This window comes from Mobula birostris, chromosome 17 (genome assembly GCF_030028105.1).
Source record: "Mobula birostris isolate sMobBir1 chromosome 17, sMobBir1.hap1, whole genome shotgun sequence".
NCBI classification, from domain to species: domain Eukaryota; kingdom Metazoa; phylum Chordata; class Chondrichthyes; order Myliobatiformes; family Myliobatidae; genus Mobula; species Mobula birostris.
Genome location: NC_092386.1, coordinates 15,001,106 through 15,026,245, shown reverse-complemented (window position 1 = coordinate 15,026,245; position 25,140 = coordinate 15,001,106). Strand labels below are relative to the sequence as shown.

Below are 25,140 nucleotides of genomic sequence, written 5' to 3'. Positions count from 1 at the left end.
AGTAAAAACCAGTTGTTGTGAGTGAATTCAGCTAATGGATTGAGGGTTCCTTGTGGAAAATTTAAACAGGGCATAGCTTGGGTGCATTCAGGAGGGTTTGTTAAATCAATATGCAGATAGTCCACCAGAGGAGGGGCCATACTGGACCTGGTGTTGGATAATGAGCCTGGCCAGGTTACTCTCCTTTCAGTTGGAGATCAGAGCATATGATCCCCAACCACCAGGCCACAAAGATGTGCTACCGGGCCATGAGGAAACGATGTGAATCAGCTGTACTTTTCCTCATTCCCTGTCACACACTGTTGAACTTGAATGAACACACACACACACACACACACACACACACACACACACACACACACACACACACACACACACACACACACCACCCCCCCTCTCTCCCCCCCCCCCCCCCCGTCAGCTGGTCCGCAAGAATATTGTCAATATTAAACCAGTCCGCGGTGGGGACCCTTGAGTTGGGGAACAGTGGTTATAACTTAAGATTTAACATAGCTATAGATAAGGAGAAGTATGGACTTTTTGGGAGAACATTAACTTGAAGCTAGGCAAATTACAAGATCATTAGGCAGGAACTAGGGATAGTTAATTGGGAACTTCTGGTTATGGGCAAAACCACATCTGGCATGGAGGGTGTTTAAAGATCAATTGCACAAACAACAAGACAGGTGTGTTCAGTTAAGGAAAGACAATGTAAGGGACATCAAAAGATAGTGAATTTAGTTAAGAAAAATGAGATGCATGTAAAGAAGCTAAAATCAAATAATTTCAGGATTATAAAGAAGCTAGAAAAGAGCTCAAGAAGGGAATTGGGAAAGACAGGAGGGGCTATGAAAAGTCCTTGGCAAGTAGGATTAAAGAGAATCCCATGCAATTTTATGCATCCATCAAGAGCAGTAGGATAAGTAGGGAGCAGGTAGAACCACTCAAGAATGCAGGGAACATGTGCTTGGAGGTAGAGGATGTGGGTGAAGTCCTAAATGAATACTTGGCATCAGTATATACAAAGAAGGAGGAAGTGTAGGATAAAGAGATTAGTGTGGAGCAGTGGCAAGGCCCTTAACAGTGATGGGGAGAGACACCTTGGGTCTAAGTCTATGGCTTCCTAAAAGCTCTATACACAGATTGATGGTGTGTGAAAGAAAGTGTATGACATGCTTGCTGTTATTGATTGAGGAATAGAGGCAAGGGTTGGAAGCTCTGTTGCAACTTTATAAAACTTGAGTTAGACTCCATCTAGAATTTTGCATCCAGTTCTAGTTCCTCATTATAGGAAAGATATCAAGACTTTGGAGAGGACACAGAAAGCAATGCTACCTGGAGCACAGGGCATGTGCTATAAAGAGAGGTTAGACAACTGGATTTCTTTCTATGAAGCTGCAGAGATTGAAAAGAGGTCTAACAGAGGGTTATAAGATTGAGGGGTATTGATAGAGTACCTTTATCAGAGTTGAAATGTCTAGTATCACAAAGCATGTATTAAGATGCAAGAGGACAAGATTGAAGGAGATGTGCAGGGCATTTTCTTTTTACATAGAGGTGAGTACAAGGAATGTGCTGCCTGGGGTGTTGGGCAAGGCAAATATGGTAGACATTCAAGAGGTGTCTAGATAGGCAAAGGAATGTAAAGAAGAGATGCAGAGGGACTTGGGAGTCCTTGTGCGGAATTCTCCAAAGGTTAACTTGCAGGTTGAATCTGTGGTAAGGAAGACAAATGTAATGTTAGTACAAGGAATAGAACACATAAGCAAGATGTAATGTTGAGCTTTTACAAAACTTTGGTCAGACTGCACTTTGAGTACTGTGAGCAGTTTTGGGCCCCTTTCTAAGAAAAGATGTGCTGGCATTGGAGTGGGTCTGGAAGAGGTTCACGAGAATTAGTCCAAGAATGAAAGGGTTAATGTATGAGGAGCGTTTAATAGCTCTGGGCGTATACTTGCTGGAGCCTAAAAGAATGAGGGAGGATCTCATTGCAACTTATTGAATGTTTCCTATAATAGGGAAGTCTAGGACCAGAGGACACAGACTCAGAATTGAGTGACGTCCCTATAGAACTGTGATGAGAAAAAAATTTCCTTTGCCAGAGGGTGGTGGAGCTGTGGAACTCATTGCTACAACCAGCTGTGCAGGGCAAGTCATTTGGTATATTTAAGGTGGAGGTTGATGGGTTCTAGATTAGTCGAGGCATGAAAGGTTACGGGGAGAAGGCAGGAGAATGGGGTTGAGAGGGATAATAAATCAGCCATGATGGAATGGCAGAGCAGATTCAATGGGCCAAATGTCCTAATTCTGCTATGTCTTATGGTCTAAAGGAAATGGAAGGATATGGACGTTGTATAGGCAGGAAGGACTAGTTTATTGGGGCATTGATTAATCTAATTAGTTTGGCACAACATTCTGACTGACTAGTCTGTCCCTGTGCTAAACTGTTCCATACGTACATTTCATAATCCAAAACTGAAATTCCACTATTGTGCAAAGATAGGATTGCATAGGGTATTTTTGTCAGCTAGATAATTTGTTTAGTGTCAGCCCCAATACCTTCTACCTTCCCGAGTTAATTTTGCCTGCTCTGATTCTCAGTTGCATAAGTCTTCTGGCACAATGCGTAGTATGGTGTTAAATTTTCTGTCTCTTGTGTACCGTATTTGCTATGCATGTTGTCATTGTAAAGTACGACCTTGAAATAGCAATTACTTAGAAAATATCTTGCAAATAGAACTTTGAATAGTTAACTACTCTCAAAAGCAAATGTGAAAATAAAACAATGCTAGAAATACTGGATCAGGCAGCATTTCTTGCATTTTGTATTAGCTTAATTCTTGAAACTCATTCTTGTTTCTTCTTTTCAGAATTCATCTATTTCTCAGCCAACAATACAATTCCAAGGACTTCAAGGGGTAAGAAAAACTTGAATTTTGTTATATACAAAATAGTATTTCCCACTATTTGAGTCATTGGATGTTTTGATTGTGATATTAGATATAATTGTCAAGTACTTTTGAATCAAGTGAATATGGTGGCTGATCTTCTCCCATTTTCCCACTCCCCCCTGCCCCATCCCTAACTAAGCAGATGTATGCAAGTTTATGACTAATAGTTTGAGTAGCTGAGCACAAGTTCCAATGCATCTGTTGTTATAGCCAGTAAGATTTGGCACTATATGTTCCAGTAAGTTCACATGCACCAAAATTTAATGGTTTAAACATTAACAGAGTTTATATTGTATTTTATCAAATGATTTAAAACAAAAAACTCGTGTCGATTTAATTCTATCCACTTCAAAATGGTTTTCATCTTGAATTAATTATCTAAGTGAGTTAGTTAGATAACAGGATATCTCCTCAGGAACCTAAATCAGTTGCTTTTGTAAAAACACAATAGCAAGTTAGAAAGGATTGTTTTGCACGTCTAGTGTAAAATGGGGTTGCCAAGTTTTTAACTGCGAAGATTGCTGACTTGATTTAGTTATAAATATGTTAATCAATTTTTAAAAAATGTTTGCAAAAATGGGTTTGCAGTTTGTGTGTCAATTCCTCCTTGAAACAGTCATTTCCAATTGCTACAAGCATTTATGTTAAAGATGAAATTGCCAATCAGAAAGGAGAACTGGTAAGTAAATAACAAGGAACTATATATTTTGCATAGCAACACACTGAATGCTGTAGGAACTCAGCAAATCAGGTAGCATCTATGGAGAAGAATAAAGAGTCAATATTTTGGGCCAAGACACTTCATCATAGTTTACATCCTAAATGTGAACATTTTGCTTTGTTATGTACGGGCCCCGATGACGTACCTACCCTCCCTCCTTGTCACCACTCCAAACCCACTGCCAATATCGAGAGTGCCAACTTACCATAGGGATCGAAACATCAAGTCCTAGTAGCTCTACTATAAAAAGTAACAATTGGACACTTTTCCCAATTGAGTCAGTTGTCAGGATTACTGAAGTACCTGTAAACCAGAACTGTAGCTTTTAAGTTATTGCCTTGATCTTCCCAACCTAATAAAACTAGAATTGATGTCCTGACAATATTTCATTGTGCTTGTTTTGCCTTTGGTGCTTCTATTGGACTTGCAGTTTGGTGATTTTTGTTTTTTCTAGTTAGGGGTCTTTGGGGAGTACTAGTACAAAATCTGCTTGACGTTTTCAAATGCAAGAATTAAATCCCCTGGACTATTCCAGCTATCTCTGAGCACTTGGGTTTCACATGCCTTTGTCATTACAATTGAGTTTCTCGTCTTAACTAACTCGCATTTTTTTTCTTCTCTTTGAATCCCAAATAGATCTTCTAAACCTTATGCAACTACTGGCTCTGCCTTAGTCACAAAACCCCACTAGGAAAGGTCACAGAGTATAGTTAAATGAGTACTGTTTGAAAACTTTACCATGGTCTGCTGTTTAGCTAGACTGGTTATTTGCTTTTTTTTAAAAAAACCTTCTCCTTTGGAGGAAAAGATGACAGCGCACGTGGCCACTTTGGTGGTGATGTCTGTTATCTGTCAAGTAGGGGACCATGCACAATTCTGATTTGATGGAGACGGACGTGAGAGTACAGAGGAACATCTGGAAAACTTCTGAAATGCCCACTTCGCTGCCGCTGCTACTGTGTGGTAACTGGAATCTCCGGAGCAGAAGGTCCCGAAATCCTCGGCTTTGCGTGTTTTAATGGCCAGGGCGAGGTCGAAGGCGCTCGGGAGGCTGTATCAGAGAGGGTGGTCAGAAGCTCGAAGTTTTCAGATGGATGGACTCGGTGTCGGCTGTGGTCGGCTGCTTCCAAGGCATCGGCAAGTTGACGGTGCCTGGAGGTTTATGGCAGGGAGTTCTCCCTTTTGACGCCTGCTATTGGGGACTCAGGAGTCGATCGACTCGGGGACTTTTTGAGACTTTTTACCATGCCCATGGTTTATTCGTCAAATTATGGTATTGCTTTGCACTGCTGTAACTATATGTTAAAATTATGTCGTTCTATCAGTGTTAGTCTTTGGTTTGTCCTGTTTTCTGTGATATCACTCCAGAGAAACATTGTATCATTTCTTAATGCATGTATGCATTTCTAAATGACAATAAAAGAGGACTGAGTGTTCTCATAATCTTAAAAAAAAAAGTATTTGTTTTATTTGTAAATTGAGATTATTTAAATTCAGAAAAGTATATGGTTTAATTGTGACCTAGAACTGTGGAATTTTTAGTTATTTCAGCAAATGAAGCCATGGCAAAGTCCTTGACTGTGGAAAGTTCAGAAAGCTATTTTCCTCGTTGCACAGTGTATGTCACCTTTTTGTTAGATGCACCCTGTATTATTAAGTACAACCATTTGGAATACATAAAGCTGAGTGTTACTTGGAATTCATGTTTCTAGAGCTGGTCATGCCACAGATGAAGTATCTGCAGTGAGTGAGTGAGAGTGAGAGATTGATTCACTAGGTGTGGAAGGTGTGAAACAAAACATTTGTGGTCGGATTTGACTCCCAAATGGCAAATTGTCTTTGTGGTGCTAGGACTGAAGATATTGCTGACATTAAAGTGGGATTGTGGATTATCATAGGCTGGAGTCCAGGTGGTATGTGTGTAGAGTGAATTATGATATGATACCATCCAGATGAATTGCAGATTGTAAACTGTGATCTTAAAAAAAAAGGAGTTCTGCATTAAAATCTTTAGATTATTGCCTTTGCCACATGCCATTGAATACTGATATAGGAAAATGCACATGAAGTTATGGTTGACAAAATTATGACCATCTTACCATCTTTTAATCTCCAAGGTCATTGAACCCTGTATAGAGAGAGGAGCATTTATGTAAGGCAGATCATTGCATGTCATGTGGTTGGGACCAGAATCCTTAGGGAGAAGTATATTTGTGCCATTTTGACAGTTATGGGAACATCAGTTTCAGAAGGGAGCAAGGCTGTGAAAGGTGGGATTTATTAAATGGAAAGAAGGCGGGGGGGGACGCGAAGCTAATGATAAAGATTGGGGGAGGAATAGTATTGGAGAGTGGCTGGGAAAGGGAAAGGAGAAGAAAACATTGATCAAGTAGACCGACAGTGCTTTTATGCAGACAGCTTGTGAACGTGGATGAGCTGAAGTTACTTATAGATATCAGACTATCACGGTCATTATTGAATACAAAAGGACAGTTCGACATTCCCTATTAAACAGGATTTTCAGCAAAATTGGTTTAAGGAGATAAAAGTATCAAGGTAGGAGTTGCATTGGCAAGGAAACAGTGAGGTGATATAAGTTGCAAATGAGAAAATCTGCAGATGCTGGATACAAGTTTATGGAAATATTAACCAATGAAACCACATGGGTTAAATGTGGAACCAAAAAAAAGACATTCACATTTCAAAGAGTGTACTATAAGGCTCCAAACAGTGTTGGCAGGAGCAAATATATACGCAGGATTCTGAGAAGCATCAATGGATGAGGGAATTAAAGCTGAAAATTTTTGACCAGTATTATACTTTATACTTTATTGTTGCCAAACAATTGATACTAGAACATACAATCATCACAGCGATGTTTGATTCTGCGCTTCCCGCTCCCTGGATTACAAATCGATAGTAAATATTAAAAATTTAAATTATAAATCATAAATAGAAAATAGAAAAATGGAAAGTAAGGTAGTGCAAAAAAAAAACCGAGAGACAGGTCCGGATATTTGGAGGGTACAGCCCAGATCCGGGTCAGGATCCGTTCAGCAGTCTTATCACAGTTGGAAAGAATCTGTTCCCAAATCTGGCCGTACGAGTCTTCAAGCTCCTGAGCTTTCTCCCAGAGGGAAGAGGGACGAAAAGTGTGTTGGCTGGGTTGGTCGTGTCCTTGATTATCCTGACAGCACTGCTGCAACAGCGCGCAGTGTAAAGTGAGTCCAAGGACGGAAGATTGGTTTGTGTGATGTGCTGGGCTGTGTTCACAATCTTCTGCAGCTTCTTTCGGTCTTGGACAGGACAACTTCCATACCAGGTTGTGATGCACCCTAGAAGAATGCTTTCTACCGTGCATCTATAAAAATTAGTGAGCGTTTTAGGGGACAGGCCAAATTTCTTTAGCTTTCTCAGGAAGTAAAGGTGCTGGTGGGCCTTCTTGGCAGTGGACTCTGCTTGGTTGGACCAAGACAGGTCATTTGTGATATTGACCCCGAGGAACTTAAAACTTTTGACCTGTTCCACTTGCGCACCACCGATGTAAAGTGGGTCGTGCGATCCACTACTCCTTCTGAAGTCAGCAACCAATTCCTTCGTCTTGCTGACATTCAGGGATAGGTTATTGTCTTTGCACCATGCCACCAGGTTCTTAATTTCCTCTCTATACTCAAACTCATCATTACCCGAGATACGGCCTACAATTGTGGTGTTACCAGCAAACTTGTATATTGAGTTCGATGGAAACTTGGCTACACAATCATGGGTGTACAGTGAGTACAGCAGGTGGCTGAGTACACAGCCTTGTGGGGCGCCGGTGCTCAGAGTGATTGTAGAGGAGAGCTTGTGCCCTATTTTTACAGCCTGGGTCCTGTCTGTGAAGAAGTTGAAGATCCAGCTGCAGATCTAAGTGCTAAGGCCCAGGTTCCGGAGCTTAGGAATCAGTTTATTTGGAATGATGGTATTAAAGGCAGAGCTGTAGTCAATGAAAAGGAGCCTTACGTATGCATCTTTATTCTCCAGGTGTTCTAAGGAGGAATGTAGGGCCAGAGAGATGGCATCTTCCATTGACCTGTTCCTCCGGTAGGCGAATTACAAAATGTCGAGGTTGAGTGGTAGGCTGTGGTTGATGTGTGCCATAACCAATCGCTCAAAGCACTTCATAGCAATTGATGTCAGAGCCACAGGTCGATAGTCATTCAGGCATGCCATCTTGCTCTTCTTCGGCACTGGGATTATCGTTGCCGCCTTAAAACACGAGGGGATCTGGACTGAAGCAAGGAGAAGTTGAAGATGTCAGCAAACACTCCAGCTAGCTCACTTGCACAGGCCTGGAGAACCCGTCCCGGGATACCATCTGGGCCTGTCGCCTGAAGCCCCTCAGCTTCAATCTGACCAGCAGTTTGCTCAGGAGAGCACACACTGAGTTGCCAGATACTGGCACCATCTTGAAAACTAGGATAATAAAGCTTAAATGCTTCCGAACTTTTTGCATGCCATTTTAAAAAATAAATAAATAAATCCGCGAGAGCAGGTCTTGCTGGATTTAGTCTTAAGAACTGAACCAGGTAAAATAGAAATGTGACAGGAATGTGCTATCATAATTTAGTTAGATTTAGCACAGATTTGCAAAAGGTATAAATGCAAGTGTAAAGGCCATGTTTTAGGAACATTTTACCAGGCTGTTATTAGTTGGTAAATGTGGACTGGATATTTGAAGGCAAATCAGTATGAGAACCAGGAAATATGTTCCTGTACCGTATAGCCTACAGCATAATTGGGGACTACTTTATGTTGTAACTCATCGTTGCATGCGCTATTAGACACATTGATCTGTACTTGTGTGCTGAGTTCAGTTTCTGCCAGTAAAGAACCATGAACCTTAGCTCCAGTTGCCAGCATTTTTATTAATAGCATTGTTGTGTAACCAGGCCACATACACGACAAATTGGCGACGAGGTTAATGAACCTACATTGTATCGGAACGCCGTGTTTTAATTGATAACGACACTCGGAAGAAGAGCGCAAGGAGTGAGAGAAGGAGGCAGAGCGAGGCCGCAAGTCTGAAAGGAAGCGGAAGCACAGCTGGGGTCGGGAGACCAAGAGAAGCAGTGGGATCCGCAGCACGTCCAGCAGAGACCACAAATGGCGCTGACCCCCCCAGGGGCTGAGGGTCTGCCTGCCCCAGAAGGGAGATAAAAAGGAGCAACACACACATCTAGACAAAATGCGCTCATGGCGCTAGCAAAAAGAACACGTTAGTCAAAAAGGAAAATAAGGGGAGAATGGGGCTTAATTAACATAACAAAGATGACGATGATTAGAACCATTACAGTATTTGATAGTGGCATTGAAGACTGGGCAACTTACATTGGAAGAGTGGAGTTATATTGTAAGGCTAACAGTGTTAAGGATGAAAAGAAAGCCAGCGTCTTACTCAGTATCATGGGAGCAAAAACATACGGCTTGCTACGGAGCTTGTTAACCCCTGAAAAGCCAGCTGACAAAACGTTCAAGCAAATAGTAGACACTCTCCAACAGCATTTAAACCCCAAACCACTGGTCATTGCTGAAAGATTTAAATTTCACGATCGGGATCAGAGCAAAAATGAAAGCATTTCTGAATATTGTGCTGAATTGCGCAAGTTATCAGAACATTGTCAATTTGGAGCTGGTCTATTGGAGGCATTGAGGGACAGGTTAGTGTGTGGCATGCACTGTGAAACTACACAGAAGAAGCTTCAGTGTGAAAGAGACCTTGCATTCGAGAAAGCACTAAACATTGCAATATCAATGAAAATAGCAGCACAGGGTTCTATGTACTGAAAAATGGAGCACCACCGTTGCTGGGACGTGAATGGCTCAGGAAAATCCAGTTGGATTGGCTCACCATCAAGGCACTAGATATGTCAACAAAGGAGGGGCGCTCGAGGGGGAAGATGTCCGCAGCTCTCCTCTCACCCATTGTCGACTATTACAACGACGAGGAGGAGCTAGGCAGTGTCGATGATGAGGACGAACGCAGTATCCGTGGCTGCGACTCGGATGAAGATACAGAAGATGCAAGGGAGACAGATATTGCCAATAAGCAGGATGGTGAAGACTATCTGGAACTAAAAGCAGATGTACCAGGAGAAAGGGACACCTCTCAACAGGCAGTTACAGGAAGGCACTTTGCAGGAGTATCAGAAAAGGATGAAGAAACTAGATCAACAATACAAGGAAAGAATACGAAATGCGAAGAATACGAAATGCAGAGCTTTTTCTGCAACTGGAGACAGAACAAGTGGAAAGGAATTATATTAAAGAGAAGAAAGCAGCAGTGAAGGAATTTGAAGATAAAAAGATTGAGTTAGAAGAAAAGAAAAAGATGTTTGAGAATGAGAGGCTAACAACGGAACTTCTAACAAAGGAGATTCTATGGAGGTAAAGCCAATAATGACTAGGAAACTAAGGAAGAGACCTACTGACCCTGCTCCAATTACAGGCAAAAGACGAAAACCTGCACCTGCGCAGTTAAATTACTTGTTAACAGCTGAACAGATAATGGAAGATCTGTGATCTCTCAATCAGCTTAAATCTCCGAAAAGACCAGCATCTGTCTTCTCCTGAGCATCTTCCCAGTACCCCTGCTGAATCACCAGCACAAAGATATGAAACACGAATAGAAGATGGAAAGTTATATTACGATAAGAGATGGGATCATAAAGGTCAGGCTATCTATTTGGAACCTAAGGAGAATATGAAGATTGGCTGTGTAATTAGCTCAGTTGGAACAAATGAGATATGGGTAAGGAAGGCAAGTGATAGCACAAAGATGCGTATATATCTAGGACAGCTGCACAGAGGAGTATTCATTATACGGAGGTGATCTACTGCCTAGAACTCTTAGCAAGTTGGAGGTGCACATCTTTTTAACTCCCTATGCTCAGAGGTCAACTTTTCATGACTTTTATATGGAAATCTGTATTAAAACAAACAAGTTTATTGACAGACGTTACCCAGAGTGGCAGAGAAGACCCCCCCCCCCCGAAACTTGATTATAAATGAATCTTAGACCAAAAGTTTTTAAAAAAAAGCTTGTTATAATTTGATATTATTAAGTTACTAAGTAAGTAAATGTTAGGCGTTTGTATGTTAAGGGCAATCTATTTGTTTAGCATAGTGCCCCAGCAAAAAAAAGTAGATACACTATTAAAATAAAAGGGGAGGAGTGTACTGTATAGCCTACAGTATAATAGGGGACTACTTTATGTTGTAGTGACACGTCGTTGCATATGCTATTAGGCCCGTATTGATTCGTGCGTGTGTGCCGAGTTCGGTTTCTGCCAGTAAAGAACCGTGAACCTTAGCTCCCGTCTCCAGCACTTTTATTAATAGCATTGTTGTGCCACCAGGCCACATACATAACAGTTCCCATATCTAGCTCTCCTTGGATCTTGCCTAACATAAATAGAAAACATAATATAAATAGAAAATGTCAAAAGGAAACTTATGGTAAATGCCGAGGAATCGATGTTGAAATTGGAACAGAAATTAGGAAGGTGAAGTGCATATTTTTTTTTTAAGTGATGCTTAAAAAACTTAAGATATTTCTTGATTTTAGTCAATTTTAATGGAAATGGGTATTTTAAGGAATTAAATGATTTTTTTTTGCTGCAAGTCCATGTCCTGAATAAATACTTTTTATCACCCCATTTTGATTAGGTTCTTTGTAGAGTAAAATTAGTTTTAAGCTGTAGAGAGGCTAGGGAAGAAATGGTTAGGACAAAGGGGTGTTTTTTTTTCTTAAATATTTAGTGGGAAGTTGCCTGGAAAAAGAATTTTAAAGAAAAATAAATTTTTTTTTATATTTAAGTGAAAGGTAATACCACTTGTATCAAAAAAAAACTCAAGATGGGATAATAGCAGGGCTAGTGGAATTGCTGCCTCATACCTATATTGACCTGCATTCAGTCTTGACCTTTGGCACTGACGGTATGGGATTTGCACATTCTCTCTGTGACTTTGTGGGTTTACTCCTAGATGCCATTTCTTCCCCCTCCCCCCAAAAAAACTATGGGTTAATAGGTCAGCTAACCAGGGTAAATTGCTTCTAGTGTATAGATGATTGGCTGATTCTGGGGTCAGTTAACAATGTGGTAGGATAAAATGGGTTATAGTTTGATTGATGGAAAAATGCTTGATGGCCAGCATGGTTGCAGTGCACTGTATTTCCTTCTGATACTAATAGTCTGTGCAAAATTGATTTACATTGAAAGCAGAGGTTTTTTGTTTGGCTGTATTCATGGCCATTCATGTATAGTTGAATGACAGTTAACTTGAATTTTGGTTAATTTGAGGTGTTCAACAAGCAGTGCCTGGAGCTGATTTTTTTTCCTGGTTAATTTGATGTCTTGTAGAAATGTATATAGAAATAGTGAATGTACAATGTATATACATGTGTATGTATAATATCAACCAAAGTAAGCTAAATTTCCTGATATGCAAACATGAAAAAGTCTGCAGATGCTAGAGAAGTCGACTGTACTACTTCCTATAGATGCTGCCTGGCCTGCTGCATTCCATCAGCATTTTGTGTGTGTGTGTTGCTTAAATTTCCTGTTAATTGTGTATTGTTTCAACTTTGATAATGATAGACTTGCAGTAGAACATGGCATTGGTTTATGGTATTATTTCTATATTTATTTTCCTGTTTCTGTCCTGGCCAAACAAAAACACTTGAACACATCTGATATGGACCTCCTCCTGTTAAAATTGGAAGTGTTGTTTGTTGGGCCACTTTTATGTAAAACTACAATTTGAACAACCGCCTAACACTATCTTAGCATAAAAGCAGTTCAGGACAGACATAAATATTTGAGCACATTTTGATATTTGGTAAATTGACAAAAGTATTTGTTCTTCTGTTAAGTGAAGATTTTTTGTGCAAGAAGCCTAATTAGAATTTGCTATTTTTCCTGAATGTCTATTAAATTTCTGTGCTCCATGAGAAGACTTGGTGAAATCTTGGACACTTGTGAATGGCAAGCAGTTCTTGAGTATGAAGGGCCAGATGTTTCTGGTTAAGCCAAGAGTTACATTGTGGAGTGCTGGCCAAAAATGTATTCAAGATTGCCTTTTGTCCCTGCCACATCTGCAGAAGGTTACAAAAACTTTGTGCAGCTTTAATATAAACTGTCTGTAAACGCAAAGAAAAAAACACATGGGAAAATAGTACACAACAACCTATTGTTAAATTGCAGGTTGATCTTTATCTGAAATGCCAGTAATTTCATTATTTGTGTTTTTAAACCATGCTGTTGGCAGTAATATAAGTAATTAACTGCATTTTCCTTTGTCACTTTTCCTGCCACATTGTTTCTAATTTATAATCACATTATACTGCCATTTATTATGTATTTGGGTGGGATCTTTGAACTCAGCATCAACAGTGCATCTCTTCAGCAAAGAACTATACAAAAGTAAATACTTGGGGATGGATTTCAAAATACTAACACTGTCTTGGTTGCTCACAAATGTCACTCCACTCTTTAAGAAAGGAGGAAGGCAGCAGAAAGGAAATTGTAGACCAGTTAGCCTGACCTGAGTGGTTGGGAAGATGTTAGAGTCAATTGTTAAGGATGAGGTGATGGAGTACTTGGTGACACAGGGCAAGATGGTACAAAGTCAGCATGGTTTCTTTCAGGGAAAATCCTGCCTGACAAACCTGTTGGAATTCTTTGAGGAGATTCCAAGTTGGATAGATAAAGGGGATGCAGTGGATGTTTATAATTTGGACTTTCAGAAGGCCTTTGACAAAGTGCCACATTTGAGGCTGCTTACCAAGTTAAGAGCCCATGATATTACAGGAAAGTTACTAACGTGGTTAGAGCATTGCTGATTAGCAGTAGGCAGAGAGTGGGAATAAAAGGATCCTTTTCTGGTTGGCTGCCAGTGACTAGTGTTCTAGTGGGCAAGAAAGTGGTAAATGAAATACAATGTTGGAAAATGCATGGTTATGTGGTAGAAATAAATGTGCAAACTATTTTCTAAAGGGAGAGAAAATCCAAAAATCTGGGATGCAAAGGGACTTGGAAGGCCTTGTACAGAATACCCTAAAGGTTAACTTGCTGCTTGAGTTGGTGGTGAGGAAGGCAAATGCCATGTTGGCATTCATTTCAAGAGGTCTAGAATACAGGAGCAGGGATATGATGCTGAGGCTTTATAAGGCATTGGTGAGGCCTCACCTTGAGTATTGTGAACAGTTTTAGTCCCCTCATCTTAGAAAAGATGTGCTGGCATTGGGGAGGGTCCAGAGGAGGTTCACAAGGATGATTCCAGGAATGAAAGGGTTATCATATGAGGAACATTTGATGTATCTGGGTCTGTACTCGTTGGAATTCAGAAGGATGAGGGGGGATCCCATTGAAACCTTTCGAATGTTGAAAGGCCTAGATGTACTAGATGTGGCAAGGATGTTTCCCATGGTGGGAGAGTCTAGGGGACAGCCTCAAGATAGAGGAGCACCCTTTCAAAACAGATGTGGAAACCGTTCTTTAGCCAAAGGGTGGTGAATTTGTGGAATTTGTTGCCACTTGTAGCTGTGGCCAGGTGGTTGGGTGTATTTAAGGCAGAGATTGATGGGTTCTTGATAGGACATGGCATCAAAGATTACAGGGAGAATGCTGGGAACTGGGGTTGAGGAGGAGGGGGGAAAAGGATCAGCCATGATTGAATGGCAGAGCAGACTTGTTGGGCCAGATGGCCTAATTGTGCTCCTATGTCTTGTGGACTAATGCTTCCCCTTTTGGTAGGAATGTTGGCCAAGTGGCAAAGGGAAAGATTTTAAATGGAAAGTGTTCAAATGGAAAGTTACAAATGAGATGCATAAATATTTGAAATATATCTTGAGATGGATTACCAAGTGCAATTGGAAAATACAGCTCTGATTTTGGCCAGATTACACTTAAATCACATTACTTATAAACATACGGAAATAATACTATCACGCCACACTCTACGATTTGGAAAGTTGAGTATTAAACTGCCATGTGATTTTGATGCACTTGAATCACTGGAATAGACGAAAACCCTTACAATGTGTATTGAAGGCTTGCTGGACTGTACTCATACTCACCTTAAAATTGCTCCTTAATTGCATTTGCGACAGAGCAGAAAACAATTTACACCTCAGTAGGTGGTATTAATGATAATCCGTCTGTTTACTACCAACAGTGTGAGGGGATTAACATATTCTTATACAATTTATGGTGACAGTTTAAGAGATCTGTTATTCCATTATGTGAATTCTGCTGAACCTTGTCCCATTTGCTGTGTGGTAGCCTTATCTTGCTCTGTTTTATTTACAATCTCAGTTACAATGGGTGTACAGTATTCATGAAACTAGAGATGTCTATAAAAGCATAGCTGTAGCTGTTTGTTATAAATGTTATTACTACAGACCTTCTGTAATTGTTTTAAATGAATAGTTAAATTTCGGTATTCAATTTCCAGGAAGATATTTTTATTTGAAATTGTTCCTGTTTTGCAACAAATTTCCTCTTGGTAAATTCCAACAGATCGTTAATGGGAGTGGTGGGGGGGGGTGGCGGGAAGAATCAGATAAGATATTGTGTAATTCCATTCATCCCTTTCATTCTGTACTGATTGCTTGACTCCACATGGGGGCAAAAACATCTTGGGGTGTTACCTGAAATATTCAACAAAACATTTGAACAACTGAAGTTCAGGTGCAATGTAATTTGATGGAAAAGAAGGCCAAGCTTTCTCAAATAAATGTGAAATTGTGTCCCTTCTGAATGATAGAATTTCATGAATAATAGAATGTTTTAAATTGCTTTAGTTGTTATTCAAACTTCATACCATTATCCACTAAATTTATTTCTAAATAATAGTTTGATGGATGCATGTGATTATGCATAATGTTTCCCAATGCTTGTAGGTAACATGATTTAAGTGCAATTAGGCCAACTGGCTGTATTTGCCAGTTGAACTTGGTAATCTATCCACTGTGTTTCCTTTGTATTTTAAATATCAATGCATATTATTTGTGTTCTCCATTTGAATCTTATTTTTATACTTTCATTTAATCTCTCCCTATACTGTGGAGTGGAACACCTATTAGAGCTGCTGTGTCTTTGTTCCAGTGACGGGCATATAATTTTGTGTGAAATTTACACATTATTTGATTGTGTGGTTTTCCTCTTCATGTTCTGGTCTTCCCTCTCATTGTAAAGATGTGCAAATTCATAGGTTAATTGTGCACTAAGTTCCTTCTAACATGTAGGCAACTGTTGGAATTTAAGGATTGATTTAAGGAATTTAAGGGTGGAAGAGAATAAAATGGGGTTGGTATGGAATTGCTATAAAATGTTAAATAATTGTTGGTATTGCCTTAGCGGGTTAAAGGGTCTGTTTTCTGCTGTGTATCGTTTCACTCTCACATTGGTGTTTGCTATATGCACTTTTTATTCCTTTGAAAAGTTCCTGTAATATCTGGTTACAAGAATGAGCATCAGTAAGTGTGCAAGAAGTATCACAAAACAATTTGGTTCATGTGTCTTGCATTGAAACTTGTTCTGGACAACAATTTATCTCTATCTCAGTATTAATTGCTACATTGTGTGGCAGAAATCCCCTATTAACAATTCCCTACAGAGCAAGTGGTAGACATGGGTATAGTGATTAAAAGAAATAATATTAAACTGAAAATGTAATGATAAAATCTAATAATATTAGACGATGAAATTAGTTTTGGTCTTTGAGGCAGTTTCAACCTGATAAAACAGGGTAAAATAACATGCTGGACATGGCTACCAAACATTAAGTCTTTTGTTTCAAGCTTGTCAAAAGCTTGTCTTTTGTTTCAAGCTTGTCAAAAGCTTGTCTTTTGTTTCAAGCCATCATAAATCCATGGTGGTTGACTCCTACCTGAATTTTAATTATAGATTCTCAGTGTTCCCAATGTACCAGTCAGGTTATAACTGATGTCAGTTCTAAAGTGCCCTTATTACTCCTTGCTATTCTTGTGTGTTAAATGTCATCTATATGGATCTGTAACCCTCTCACCATAGGGTTGTACTGGGTTAGCAATTACTGTGAATAAAAGCTAACAGCAACTTAACTCAACAATGCATGGGTTATAATGATACAAAGCCCATTTCCAATAAATACAACTACAGTAAATAGGATCACAAAGAAAAAATCTACAGATGCTGGAAATCCAAGCAACACACAAAATGCTGGAGGAACCCAGCAGACCAGGCAGCATCTAGGAAAAGAGTACATTTGACGTTTTGGCCCAAAATGTTTATTGTACTCTTTTCCTAGGTGCTGCCTGGCCTGCCAAGTTCCTCCAGAATTATGTGTTAGAGTAAATATGGTCTGGATGTTCCTTTCAGGGAAATAGGACTGCTACACCCATGTGAATTTACTGTTCACCAGGAAGCAATAATTTAACTCGCACCAGTATAAATTTAGTTTGAAATTGTATTGACAAGATACTTTAAACTATTAACAAACACAATAAATGAAAGGACCCATTCCACATATATTGCCCTACAGTGTGTGCTTAATCGTTGGAGCTCATTGTTGCATATTTAATTCCATTTGCTTCACTTCATTTACTCATGGTACCAAACAATTCTGCCTGAAAACACAGTCCAAGCAAAACATAAATGTCCGTGCAACATCCAAGGATAAGGTGTAAAACTTTTTCCAAGGTCTTGAGATAACTAGCTAATTAAAACAAGTAAGCTCTCGGGCTTCCAGCCAGGTATAGGCATGATTGTAATAGACATTTTGATGACAAATTCTGCCATCTTCATCACCTCGGCCATTTTCATTCCTGATGAGTTTGTCATCGAAGCGTCAGTTATAATTGATGCTTGTATCCAGCTGGAAGCCCAAGAAGAGTTTATTGGTCGTACATGCTGGGAAGCATTAAATCCTTTTTAGCTAATTAAAAGTAATCTGTACATTGTCCATGAGATCGTTGTCTACATGAGGGTTTTCCAGCAGCAGTATCTCTCCTTCCAAATGGGTTCTATGGGCATTTCACTATGCTCTTCTGCTATATTTGTCATCCATCTACATATATTCCTCTTTCTCCTTCCATCAGCTCTCTCCAGAAAATGGCTACCCTGGTTCCTTCTAGTATGTTCCAGGCCATCTTATTAGCCAAATGTTAACAAGACAAATCTTATTGGAGAATTCATCAATCCTAACTTGTCAATCAACTGAATTACTTGATTGTATATTGTAATTAAAGGATCACATTGCATTTTGAGGAAATCTGCAGAAAATGAAATGCCCAACAGCATAGCAGTAAAATAAAGCATGGTCTTAAACCAGGGGTATTGCATATATACATTAGTATAATCAGTGGAGATGTGTATTTCCATGTGAATGGGTGCTGGAGTTCCAGTAAGCAACTTAATTCCATTTGGCTGAATATTTATCTCAGCCATCGGTGACAGCCAGTTTAGTTTTTGTGTAAATGGCTCTGATTTTTTTAGTTTTATCATTACTCTTGGTGGGCATTATGCAGTAAAGGTGTTTTCATTTATCCAGGGGAAGCCTGTTTCACATCAAAAATGCTAATTATTTTCTTTTCTCCACAGTTGATAAAGATTCCAAAAACAGATAACCATAATGAAGGACGAAATTTTGACTTTTATGTATCCAATGTTGGAAAAGATAACCCTCAGGGAAGCTTTGACTGTGTTCAACAGTATATCTCCAGGTATTCTAAATAAGCCTTCTCAGATCACACATTGAATGACAAATGTAGTTTAATCCTAGCTTCTATGATTCACTGTAGCTTCTACCATGTTTAATTTAACATTTCAAACTCTGCCTTTAGTGATGGTGTTGCAGAACTGGATTGTTTTGGAAGCATACAGGATAAAATTACAATATGTGCAACAAACGATTCTTATCTGATCACTCGAGAGCGCATGACTCAAGCAGAGGAGGAAACCCGCAGTCGAAGTACCAAAGTTATTAAACCTGGCGGGCGCTATGTAGGTAAGAGCAAATTTAATTATTTCATTTGACAAGAATAAGAACTTTCGAGATAATATATGAATGCTAATAAGCTCCTTGAACCTGTTCCACCATTGAGTATGATAGTGGATAGTCTATTACTAGCTTCCATTGTATCTGCCTTTTTCCTGTGTCCCTTAATAACTTTGAAAACAAAATGCCCTTTATATGTAATCTCTTCATTTAAGATCAAATGTAGCTAACATTCTGGCAAGGCTGCATTACACATTCCCAAGCCCATCAAATTTCTCTTAAAAAGGGTGTGCAGAGCTCCACAGTATATGACAATAATTTTTAAAAAACTTGTTTGAAATTTGAAATAGGAACAGAAAATGGTCAGCAACATCTGTAACTCTACTTATTTCCACAAGTGCTGGCTCAACTGCTGAATGTTTCTAGCATTTTCTGTTTAGTTCCTCAGTATTGACATATATGGTTTAATTGGGTTCTTTATACGGCTGTGCATAATTTCTATCGTTTATTGTATTTTAACATTTGAATGAAAGGACAGCATTCAATTAGAATCTTTAACATCCTTCTCCATCTGTCTGTGCCATTGTAGTATTTGTTCGTTCATCTCCAAGCCTCCTTAGCTACCATTGCCTCACGCTTTTCATCAATAAGTGTATTATAATGGCCTTGTTTAAAATAGATGATTCCTCATTTGTCAACATTATAATCTATTTTGCCATTTCATTAATCTATGAACAACTTTGAGAGGAACATGGAATTAAATGGCAGTGATCTCCAGCATTGTGCCATTGGGAGATTTAGATATGTAACTTCCAGTTCTGTCATTTACAGGTGAATAGTTGCAGTTGCTTTGCTGGATGCCACTAATTCCATCCTACCAACTCAAATACTTGATAGTTATTACTGTCACTCAACAAAGTTCTTAACCACTTCCATAATTTTGGCTTCAAATCCATGTCATTTAGTTCTTCAGCTCTCCTGGATATTCCTCTATCCACAGCTTTTGGTTCCCCCAAAACATTAAGTTTTTTGTTTCAAGCTTGTCAAGCCTGTCCATCATAAATCCATGGTGGTTGACTCCTACCTGAATTTTAATTATAGATTCTCAGTGTTCCCAATGTACCAGTCAGGTTATGACTGATGTCAGTTCTTAAAGTGCCCCTGTTACTCCTTGCTATTCTTGTGTGTTAGATGTCGTCTATATGGATCTGCAGAGCTATCAGTCCCAAATGAAAAGCTTCTTGCCAAAATTGACACCCATAAACAGAGGATAGCATGGAATAATGGAGGTAGTCTAAGAAAATAGTGCGTCATATTACATGAGAGACATGAAACGTAACAGCAGCAGCAACAGTATTAGGCCATTCAGCCTACCGAGTCCGTTCTGCCATTCCATCATGGTTGATTTATTATCTCTCAAACAGATTCTTCTGCCTTCTCCCTGTAACCTTTGATACCCTTACCAATTAGATCCTATGACCTTTTTTAAATATCCTCCATGACTTAGCCTCCACTGCTCTGGCAATGAATTCCACAGATTCACTGCCCCCCACCCCACCTGCACTATCAGAAACATCCTGAGCAACACACACAAAATGCTGGAGGAGCTCAGCAGGCCAGGCAGCATCTATGGAAAAGAGTAAACAGTCAACGCTTTGGGCTGAAGCCTTTCATCAGGACCTTCTGAAGGGTTTTGGCCAGAAACATCGACTATTTACTCTTTTCCATAGATGCTAGTGGACTGCTCAGTTCATCCGGCATTTTGTTTGTGTTGCTCTGAATTTCCAACGTTGGCAGATTTTCTCTTTATGTATAGGAAACATCCTCTTTACTTCTATCTATGCCTTTCTGTATTTGATAGTTTTTAATGGGTTTCCCCTCATTCTTCTAAGCTCCAGTGAGTGTAAGCTCAGAGCTAACAAACACTATTCTTACATTAACCCTGTCATTCCTGAGTGTCATTCCTGAGATTCTCGTGAATCTCCTCTGGACCCTCTCCAATGCCAGAACATCCTTTCTTGCACAAGGGGCCCAGAACTGCTCACAGTGCTCCAGGTGAGGCCTCGCCAGTACCTTTAAAAATCCTCAGAATTATAATCTCACTTCTATATTCTCATCCTCCCAAAATGAATGCTAATTTTGCATTTGCCTCCTTTATCACTGACTTAAACCTGTAAGTTCCCTTTTTAGGGTACTCTGCATGAGGACTCTTAAGTCCCTTCCCACCTCTGATTTCTGTATTTTCTCCCTGATTAGAAAATAGTTTGTCTTACACCTTCTACAGAAGTGCATGACCATGCACTTCCCTACACTGTATTGCATCTGCCACTTCTTGCCCACTTTCCTAATCTCAGTCCTTTTGCAGACTCCCTGCTTCCACAATACTACCTATCTTCATGCATCCTTTGTTCTGAGTAGAATTGCTATTAGAGCCATAGAATGGCACAGAACAGACCCTTCAGTCTATCTTGTCCATGCCAAACCATTAATCTGGCTAGTCCCCTTGACCTGCACCCAGACCATAGCCCTCATACCGCTCAATTTGAATTACCTATGCAAATTTTTCTTGATGTTGAAATCAAACCTGCATTACCAATTGCATTGGCAGCTCGTTCCTCACTCACACCACCCTTATAACGTTCTGCTTAAACATTCTACCTTTCACTCTTAGCCCATGACCTTTGTCTCGCCCAACCTCAGTGGAAAAAGCTTGCTTGCACTTGCCTGATCTCTACCCCTCATAATTTTGTATACCTTTATCAAATCTCCCCTCCATATTCTATGTCCTAGGAAATGAAGTTCTAACCCATTCAACGTTTCCCTATAACTCAGGTCATCCAAGTTACAGCAACCTCCTTGTAAATTTTCTTTGCACTCTTTCAATCTTCTTTATCTTTCCTGTAGGAAGGTGACCAGAACTGCATACAATACTCCACATTAGGCCTCCCCAACATCTTGTACAATTTCAACATAACATCCCAACTCTTGTACACAATATTCTGAAGGTCAGTGTGCCAAAAGCTTTCTTTACGCCCTATCTACCTGTGACATCATGTTCAAGGAATTATAGATCTGTATTCCCAGGTACCTCTGTTCTACTGCATTCCTCAGTAGGTTCTCCCAACGTGCAACATCTCACACTTATGTGCAATAAGTTCTGTCTGCTATTTTTAGCCCATTTTCCAGCTGGTTTAAGTCTTCGTCTCTGTCCACTACCCCAATTTTGGTGTCATCTGCAAATTTGCTGATCCAGTTTACCACAATATCTAGATCATTGACATAAATGACAAACAGTAGCAGACACAGAACCGATCCCTGTGGTACACAACTAGCTACAGGCCTCCAGTCAGAGAGGCAGCCCTTTACTACCACTGCCAATGCCTAATCCAATTTACTTCCTCTTAAATGCCCAGTGACTGAGCCTTCTTGACTAAGCTCACACAAACCCATGCTGACTATCTCTAGTCAGTGTCATGTCTATCCAAGTACTTAGTCCCTTCGAATATCTTCCAAAATTTTTCCACTACTGATGCCTATAATTTTCTGGCTTATTTGTAGAGCCTTTCTTAAACAATGGAACAACATTAGCTATCCTTCAATCCTTTCTCCAATTTAGAATCTCTACCTTGGGTTATGCTGCGTCACATTAGAGCTATAACGTTTATAAAATATAAAATAAAATATTTACTAATTTTAACTATTTTTAATATTTTAATATTTAATATTTGTAATCCAGGGAGTGGGAAGCGCAGAATCAAATATCGCTGTGATTGTATGTTCTAGTACCAATTGTTTGGTGGCAATAAAATATAAAGTATAGTGAGTGATTTGGAGGTGGGTGTGCAATTATTGCATTTGCTGTGGTTTGATCAGTAGTGGAGTTGGTAAACTAGAAGAACATACTTAGTGTGGCGATGCTTAATTTTTATGCTAAAATGCAATAGTTGACTGCTGCTTTCCTAATGAGGGATCTAGTTCTGTGTGTAAATGTGTATGAATCCTTGAATGTGCCAATGCATGTTGAATGTGGTAAGAAAGCACATGGGATCCTGGATTTTGTAAGTAAGTGCAGGGTGGTTGTGTAGAATCTTTTAGGCATCTGAAGTGAAACAGGAGTTTTGCATCCATCTCTGATTGTTATACTATGGGAAGGAAGTGAAGCTTCGAGAGTAGGACCTATTTGAATTCCTCTGGGGAGGAGGGGTATAAGCTACAAGAATCTGGGCTTATCCTTGGAACAGAGGAGGAAATGAGGAAATTTGATAGAAGTGTAAAGATGAAGGACTGTGATAGTGTTTCCATCAGCAGATTAAAGGATGGAAATGCAGGTTATTGACATGAAATGGACGGGAGGTAGAAATATGAGGGGAAACTCTTTTCCTGAGCAACAGCTGGTAATGTTTTATATCTTGCAGGTTAAAACTGAAGTTCCTTAAAGCACTAAGTGGGTTTGAGCACAAAGGTCCTTTGAGTTTGTGATCCTTTGAATTGCTGTGGTTATTAAGAGGCCTCAGTGAGGTCAAAGATTCAAAGTACATTTATAATTAAAGTATATAAGCAATATACAATCCTGAGATTTGTCTTCCTACAGACGGCCTTGGAACCTGTTCAAAAAAAATCAAACATCCAACATGCAAAAAAACAAAACAAATCATGCAAAGGGCAGAAAAACAGGGGAAGAAAACATCAAACCACAGAGTCCTTGAAACTATCTAGGAATGTTCCGCTTAGTTCAGTTCAATTTAACGCTGTCTCTTTCGTTGCAGACCATTCCGCCTCAATCAAAATGGCTCAAAATAGCAAAAAAAAAGAATAACTTGAAACACACATGAACTGCAGAGTCCTCTCAAACCGCACTAATCAAACTTTGCCCAAGACTCTGGCACCTTTCTGTGGGAGCAGTGAGCACGAGAGAGGGGGAGAAAGAGAAAGACACCAATCCAATGCAGGAGGAGACAGCACTGAACACCCACTCGCATTCTGCTCTTGTACTTGTGGATTTCAATCTTGCTCGACACTTTAATCAGTGAGAAATGGAGTCGATCATTGCCTCCTGTGCTATCTCCAGGCTTCTTGGCCTCCAGGCAGTGCACTCCGCCCCAAACCTCACCAAGTTCTCTCAAAAACTGCGAAGTGCAAATCACTCGATCAGCCCATAAATGCACCATCAGAATGTAAATCACAGGTTCCAATCACATGCAGCTTAGTAGTAAAAGTAGTTTTGTGATCTGTCTGAAGGATATCACCGTTGGTTTGATGGTGCCATCTTCACAGATGACAGTGCAATGGATCTCAACTGCCCATAAGCCTCAATTTCCCAATATTTCAATTTTTTAATCACCATTTTAAAAGACTCCAGTGATTTATCCACTGCAGTGCTCCAGTGCAGAGAATTCAAGATTCACCACTCTCTGCAAGAAGAAATTTCATTGCACTTTGGTTTTAATTCACTGTGTCCTCAGCATGAAACACTTCCATGAATGCAAATATCTCAACATCCAATTGTTAGGATGGGCCCCATCCCAATAGCACAGCTCCTTCCTGCCCCCGTCTAAGTGGAACCATTTTCAAATATTTTTTTTCCCCAGCATGCTAACAGATTAGAAATACGGGGATTCAAATCCTTCAGGATCTGTTCTTCTGTTAGCTCTTGGCATTCCCTAGAGAAGTCTATTATTTATTTTGTAAGGACCATCGTGATCTGTAGCAACTAGATCTGCTTGCCCCCTGTGCTCATTTTATCTTGGCAACGTGCCATGTAGGGGTTTTCATTCGTACTTCCAATAGTCCATATATGTTTACAATGTTATACCTAGTTTATTTCTGTATGGGTTTTGCTCTCAATAAATGAGAAATCTCTGTGATCAGGTGGAAAGCACGATGTCCCAACGTCTAACAGCAATGTTTATTTCAGCAGCTTCCACAAAGAGGGGACAGCTTTCATCTTGGACTAGATGGACCGAAGAGCCTGTTTCTATGCTGTAGTGCTCCATAGCTCTGACTCTTTATGATCCTAGACTTGCTATATGATGACAGGCCAGTACTATATTTAGAGGCAGTGTTATGCAATAACTTGGAATTTATCTGATCAGTTGTATAACAAACTGTAGTCTGTAATCTTATGCTACACAATATCTTATGTAAATTTTCTTAAAGCCTACCTGTTTAACCAAGTTTTTGGTTATATGTGGCAAATGTTTCCTTTTATAGTACAGTGTCGTAGCTTTTGTTACTAAAGGTATCTTGAAGTTTTATGTACTTGAGTGCAAGTAACATATAAAACTCAGGTGCAAGGTGTTTTTTTTTAAGAGACCAGTTTGCAAGGATGCTTTATCTGTTTTCTGCTTGAGATTTGCTTTGGTCTCTCTGAGCAAAAAGTTTGTGATCAGTTATGTAGATAACAGAGAATCTGATGGTGAGTAAGGAATTGCGTGCTTGATCACAAGT

The 25,140-nt window shown here is 39.7% G+C and overlaps 1 protein-coding gene across 2 annotated transcripts in view; it reads left to right on the top strand.

Moving 5' to 3' along the window:
* ell2 (elongation factor for RNA polymerase II 2) overlaps positions 1-25,140 on the top strand; it is an 83,129-nt gene that overhangs the window by 19,714 nt on the left and 38,275 nt on the right. For both annotated transcript variants that reach the window (XR_011889501.1, XM_072281311.1), the window contains exons 2-4: positions 2,871-2,918; positions 18,297-18,418; positions 18,539-18,702. Coding sequence is in view for 1 of the 2 variants with exons in the window: in XM_072281311.1 (XP_072137412.1) it covers positions 2,871-2,918; positions 18,297-18,418; positions 18,539-18,702 (334 nt within the window). In the remaining variant the exon portion in view is untranslated. The remainder of the gene's footprint in view (positions 1-2,870; positions 2,919-18,296; positions 18,419-18,538; positions 18,703-25,140) is intronic.